The following is a 6,529-nucleotide window of genomic DNA, read 5'->3' as shown; positions in this document are numbered from 1 at the left end:
TATCTTGAAAGATAAGCTGAACAGCCAGATGGTGGCGCGTATGGCTTTAATCCCAGCACTTGGGAGGCAGAGGCAGGCAGATGTCTGCGTTTGAGGTCAGCCTTGTTTACAAAGTGAGTTCCAGGACAGCCAGAGCTACACAGAGGCGGAAAAATAAAAAATAAAAAAAAAATAATAAAAAAAACCAAACCAAAAAAGTACAGCACTGATGCTTTCAAATTCAGTTTAATTACCTGTACAGTCTGTTGTGGATTTTAAAAATAAACTATGTCAGACCATGCATAATCAGAGTTCATTTAATTTATTAGATGTCCCATGACAAATCTGTTTTATTTTAGGTCTTGGTTTCGGTTAAGATGGCATGGTAGGTACCACAGTAACAACACCCACCGCCCATGGCCGTTCTCCAAGCACCAAAGCCCAGGATGATAGCAGAAGGAACTGCGCAGGTGTGGTTCATTTACAGACCCTGAGAAGGGAGCATCCTCGGTTATCCAGGTGGGTCCAACCTACTCACAAAAGGCCCCACCTCTTTCCAACAGTGGCAAGCCAGTCAGCTAGACCAGGATAAAGATTCAGCTTGACGCCGCTGGTCTTGAGGGGAGAAAGAAGAACTAAGAAAAGTTGGTGGCCTCTAGAAGCTGAGAGGGGTTCTTAGTTGGCAGCTGTTGAGAAAATAGGAATTTCTGCCTTACCATTGCAGGGAAGCGAGTTCTGCCAATAGCTTGAAGGAGCAGGAGGTAAGTCCCAGCTTCCAGAAAGGAACTTAGCCTGGGTATTAATCTAGTGAGAGCCTGGATCACACTTGATGTAAAGAACTCTGTGTGTGTCTCATCTCAAACCACTGGGTTTGTGATATGTATTAACAGCAGCAATGTGGAACTATTCATAATATAATAGTGAGCTTTCCTGGTTTCATACACGAAGTGTTTAAAAAGGACCGTGACTGCATTAAATTTATATATGCATTTAAAAAACGTTTAAGACCTGGTTTGAAGTTGGGAGAGAGGCAGTTCAAGAACCAAGGAAACCAGGGTGGCTCTGAGGGGAAGAGTTCACCAGGACTTTGAAACCAGTAAGAAAGAGACAAGTTGGGCTGGGGAGAAAGATGGAGCCAGGAACCCACATCCTCAGACTCAAACACACAACTTCCCCAGGGAGGGGATGTGGAGGATGCCTGACCCCTGAGCCCCTAGGCCAGAGGGATGATGAATAGAAAGATCCTTCCCAAGGGCTTTGGGGGGACACAGGTCCTGGTCTCAAGAGTGTGGAAGATCAGAAAGAGGGCTCAAGGCAGGTCTGCGAGGGATCAGGACAGGTCTGAGCAGGACCAAGGAATTCCCTGGCCATGAGTTCAACTCCAAGCTATCTAGTCTAGAGTTCTCCAATCAGGTCAGGTCTGGTCTGCCTGATGCCCAGCACTGTGTGTGACACCTGAAGGGGATTTTACTTTTGAGTTCAGGCTCCTTCCCTAGGTTTCTATGCCACCTGAAGGCATGGCTGTTGTCTAGTACCAGATGGAGCGGTTCCCCTAACTGACCTGTATCACTCCCGTCCAGGCTCAGGGCTCCATCACCACCCCAGGGTCCCACACTGCTGCAGAAAGCTGGGGGAGTGGGGGTGTCTTCATTAGCAGGGCCTATGTTCAGTTCCAGGGAACACAGGCAGAAGGCAGCTTTGAGCAGTGTGGGGGCTCTTTGCCAAGTGGACAACCCTGAGCCCCTGTATCTCTGCTGGGCCGTCAGAACTGGGAAGGTCACGCTTGCGTCCCTCGGTACTTGAGAAAAGTGGTCTCCAGAAAGGCTGCTAGCTTTGTCCTGTCATCCTGCAGTGGATGAGTAGGAAAGCATGGTAGTACCGGGCAGCTCTGCAGACCCTGCAGCTTTCCACACCCGAAGCGCACCCGCCCACCTCGTTCAGGAAGCCATAGTGCACTAGCTCAGCAGCGAGGTCCTGGGCACTGTCCGCTGAAGAAAGAACACAGGACAAATGAGTCATGGCACTAGCCAGTGCCTGAGCCTCAGCCCACCACCTGGCCCCACTACCAGCCTACTTGGGAGCAGATCATAGGTCAGCTGCCGATGTAGACGGTCCTCAAGCACCAAGAGCAGAGTAAGCTGCAGAGGGAAGGGTGTGGTCAGAGCGGCGCCAGAGTTGATTGGTCCCCATCTTCCTTAGTCCCAACCAGGCCCCTTGCTCACATGCCACCGAGCCTTGTCCTCGCTTCTTTCCAGGTTGCACTGCATCTGGACCACCTGTGGGCAGGGAAGGTGTATTAGCCACAGAGTACGGCTTTACAGAGGAGCCCAGAAGGATCAGCAGAGACCCAACGGTCTCCAAGGGAAGTCGGGAAAGTTCGTCTTACTGCACCAGCCCTGAGGTATTAGGGAAGGCTTCCAAGACAGCCTTCCGTTTGGGTCCTGAATGATGAATACAATGCCAGAGAGGGGGCGGGGGGGGGGGAGGGAGGCAGGGAGACAGAAACAGAGAAAGAGAACCGTGGAAAGCAAAGAAACACTGTGCCCCGCAGGGTGTGACTCAAGGTGCCACCAGGAGGAGGACAGGAGACTGGGGCTTAGGCTGATTTCCACTAGTTCTCTGGGCAGGACATGTAGACTACTGGCATTTGAATTTAGGGTGTATTGAGGAACGAAGGAAGCTATGAGAAGGGAGACCTGAGCGATGGCTCTGAATCCAGATGGGGAACAGAGGTAGCCAAAGCCTCTGGAAGAGAGCATGCGACCAGATGGGGGAGGACTGGAAAAGCAAGAAGCCTCAGGGGAAATGATGGTGTCGGTTCCGTTCCAGCTTCCACAAAGGGGTCAGCTTGGATTTGGTCTCTTGCAGCCTGGGGGAGAACGGGGATGGGGAGAGGCGGGTCCCCAGAGAAAGGCATCCATTTCCATTCCCTGATTGTGGTCAACTCCTAGAGACAGCACAGTACAGCAGGAGGTGGGACTCACCTTCCTGGTCTCCGAGTCAAAGGGTTCTGGCGTTGGAGTTTTGGCCTTTTGGGCTTCCTCTGGGGGTGGGGCCAACACACGGGGAAGCCCCAAGGGCCGAGCAGCCGCAAAGTTCATCAGTGGATAGATCCCGTTCCTGGGGATAGACGAGGGGGTGGGTAGCTAGGTGAGGGCTCAGGCCTGATAGTGCTTTTTCTTCAGTCTCATGCCAGCTCTCACCTGACATCCTCTAGGAATTTGTCCAGCTCCAAGAAGGAGACCTCTGAGTACCTAGAATGGTGTGGAAGGTACATGAGAGATGTCAGGGCAAAGCCTAGCCAAGCAGCTAGGAAGGGAGGCTCCGTTTGGCCACTACTCACCGCCACTGCATTGGGGGTCCATGGGGCTGCGGCATCTCAGCCAAAACTGCATGGAGGTCCATGGCCTTGGTCTTTTCCTCTACCACATTCTCAGGCATGAGGTCTGTGAACCACACACGTGCTCATGGGGATGGACCCAACCTAAGGGTCCTGCAAAGACCCTTCCACTACCTGACCCCAGGATCCTGACCCACCCCGGCCCTTCTGCCCCTCACACTGGTGCTGGATGAAGCAGTGAGCTGCCAGCAGCTTCAGCGAGTGCACCTCAAAGAGCACTCGGTGGAAGAGGAGGTTGTGGGCTGAGGGTCGGCAGGCAGGGTCCCGGGCCAGGCAGGAGAGGATGAATTCCTAGGTTGTAGAGAAGAAAGACAGGTGATAGCTGGAAAAATCCTCGCTCTAGAGGAGGTCCTTCAAGACTCTAGACCCCACCGGTCCAGTCACCACATCCTCCCACCTCAGGGATGCTGAAAGAGCCTTCCTGTATGAATGAGCAGAGAAGGCATCCCATTAGCAGCTCAAGATCTGATTCTGTAAACTTGAGGACAGGCAGGCCTTGAGCTCCAAACACATATGCCTACTTCCATTCACCCTTGTGGAATCTGTGAGCTTCTGGAAGAGCCTTCCTTCCAGGTGGACCTGAGTCCTCCTGCTACACTCTCAGATGTACTGACCAGGCTACCCCTCTCAGATTTACCGACCAGGCTGCCCCTCTAGCCTGCCTAGAGCACTTCAAGGGCAAGCTGAAGCACCTGCAGCCAGCCCCAGAGGGGCAAGGTAAGCTGCTCACCCGCATGTTGGGGTCACTCAGTGAGTGCCTGGCTCGAGCGATGGCCTCTTCTGTGACTCGGGTATCCCCGTTGGCTTGGATCTCGAGTACAGCCATCTGGGTGCAGGGACAAATTGGAATTGGCGGGATGGCGTAGAGCCTGGAGCAGGGGCTATGAGAAGAGTGGACAGTACCTCCAGTGCACACATCCCGAAGGAGAAGATGTCCACAGCAGTCCCATCATTGACTTCTGAAACGAGAGAAGCAAGACGGCGTTGGTCAGTTCTGATGTGCTAGCAGGTCAGATGCCCGAGAGCAGCTTAGGGACTCACCGCCATACTCTGGTGGGAAAAAGTGCAGGTTTCGGAGTTCTTCCCGTTCAGCTCGAATAGGGCTCCGGAGATCATCAGGAAGTGCTGAGGAAAAGCGTGGAGCTAAACAGACCAGTTTCTCCATGGCCCCCAGACCCCCAGAGACCCCACACACCATTGGAGAAGATGCGGTACCACACTGCAACGGCCAACGCAGAGTGAGAGACAGGAAGTCAGTTGGGCGGGGAGACTGGGCAGTCTCTGTCCAGGGCTCCCACAGGTTCCCCACCCCTGCCCCCTGCCCCGCCCCGCCTCGCCAGCACCGGAGCCAATCTTGATGAGGCCATTGTGCTGAATGAAGATGGTGTCGCTCGTCAGGTTCCCGTGGATGATGGGGGGACTGCAGGCGTGCAAAAAACTGCAAGCATAGAGGATGAGAGGCAGGAAGAACCGGGTCAGAGAGCAGCGGAAAGGTGCAGAGCAGGGGGCAAGCGCGTGGGCAAGGCCAGGCTCTCACCTGAGTGCAGACAGGATCTGCGTACACCAGCGCTTCCAGGCCTGGCAGCGGACGCACGACTCCGTCGGGTGGGCACCAAGAGGCTGCTGAGCCTGCGGAGCCCGCCCGCTACCCCACTCCTGAACCGAGGTCTCTCGGAGTCCCCCGCCCCACTACTGTCCCTAAGTTCTGCTGGACTCCCTCCAGTCCCCAGCCCACTCCCCATACCCGGGCGTTCATGGCCTTGTGGTTCTTCTTGGTCTTTTTGAGGAACTGCTTGAGGCTGCCAGACGACACGTATTCTGTGATGAAGATGACCTGCGGGCAGGCGGGCTCCGCCGTTGCGGGTGGGTCTCCATGCTGCCCCACCCAGCCTGTGGCTTCACTCCGCCCTTCACCCGCCCCTAGCTCACCCTCGCGCGGGCCTCAGAGGCGTCCAGCCAATACTTGTGCAGCTTGACGATGTTGGGATGGTCCACCAGCGCCAGCTGCTCAAACATGGTCTGAATCTTCTCCTGGGGAAGGAGGATGGTTGTGGGGCCAATCAACGGTATGGGGCAAAGCGGGTATAGACAGGCCTCACCTCATGGGCCGCAAAGGCCTTCCTATCCCCGAAGTGAAGTTCGTTCCACACCACTTCTACACCCTCCTCCGTGTCCATGGCCAGAAAGGTGCTCTGGATCCCAGGCATGTTCCCTTGGTTCACCTAGGTGGGAAGGATGTGTGTCCTGATACGAATAGACCCAGGGTGTGGACGTGGTCTCTGCCACAACCTTCCCCTAGCCGTGAATGTGCTGCTAGCCTTGCCCAGCTCAGTGGGAGAGCTGAGGAGGTAAGGCTGGGAATCTGGAAGCCAGGGGGAGAGGGGTGGTGTCCAGGGGCTGGGCCAGAAGGCACGCAGGTTTTAGAGGTTGGGGAGATCCCCAGAAGGGTAGTAGGGATCCAAGAGGCACGTGGAGGTGGTCCCAGGATGACACCGGTGTTAAAGGAATGGGGGTTTCTCACCAGGGCTTGGGGCCAAAGGGATCCGAGGGCCTCCAGAGGCCAGGGCGTCCGGGGAGACCCTCACACTTGCTCGGCCCCACGGATCCCATGGCTTCCATCCTTAGGCTACGGGACGGCGGCGTCACCCGCACCCGTTCCCACCTGCTCCCGCCGCTTCTGCCAGCGGCCACACGGGCTCTCCTCCAGGATGTCGCTCTCGTCCTCGCTCTCGTCCTCCCGCTCGCGCTCCCGGCCTCTCCTCGGCGCCGGCTCCGGGGCCGCCATGGCTCGGCGAGCCCAGGCCGCCGCCCTCCGCGCAAGCCCTCGCCCGGCTCCCGCCCGCCCTGGCCCAGCGCCCAGCAGCCCAACCTGGAGCCCAGCGGAGCGGCCGCCGCGAGCCCTCCTCGGCTCCGGGAATTGGGAGGCGCGGGCTCGCAGCGGACCCGAGGGAGGAGCCGCCCCGCCCCTCCGGAGCCGCCTCTGCAGGCCGGTGCTGGAGTGTAGCACGATCCAGGGCGGCAGAACCCCGCCCTAGGCACGCCCCGTCCTCCCAGACCACTCCTGCTTCCCCCAAAGCTCCGCCTCAAAGAATCGCGCCCCTCAAAGGCACCACCCATTCCTGCGGAGGCCTCTCCAAGGTTTCCCAGGCA

General features: G+C 56.7%; 1 protein-coding gene across 1 annotated transcript; it reads right to left on the bottom strand.

Moving 5' to 3' along the window:
- Window positions 1-209: 209 nt before the first annotated feature.
- Nrbp2 (nuclear receptor binding protein 2) lies at window positions 210-6,307 on the bottom strand. Its single transcript, XM_021183024.3, has 18 exons — window positions 6,042-6,307; window positions 5,479-5,601; window positions 5,309-5,410; window positions 5,124-5,213; window positions 4,917-4,957; window positions 4,723-4,817; window positions 4,575-4,598; window positions 4,421-4,504; window positions 4,283-4,338; window positions 4,110-4,205; window positions 3,538-3,670; window positions 3,323-3,425; window positions 3,183-3,233; window positions 2,964-3,099; window positions 2,202-2,255; window positions 2,054-2,117; window positions 1,912-1,967; window positions 210-1,825 (listed from the first exon to the last, which is right to left on the bottom strand). Exons 1-18 carry the CDS (start codon window positions 6,162-6,164, stop codon window positions 1,757-1,759), a joined length of 1,500 nt encoding a protein of 499 aa, XP_021038683.1. The 5' UTR covers window positions 6,165-6,307; the 3' UTR covers window positions 210-1,756.
- Between the last annotated feature and the right edge of the window lie 222 nt (window positions 6,308-6,529).

The sequence above is a fragment of the Mus caroli genome, unplaced genomic scaffold, assembly GCF_978045245.1.
Source record: "Mus caroli unplaced genomic scaffold, Mus_caroli_1 scaffold_16, whole genome shotgun sequence".
NCBI lineage: Eukaryota > Metazoa > Chordata > Mammalia > Rodentia > Muridae > Mus > Mus caroli.
The sequence above is the reverse complement of the archived record's forward strand: the minus strand, read 5'-3'. Positions and strand labels throughout refer to the sequence as shown.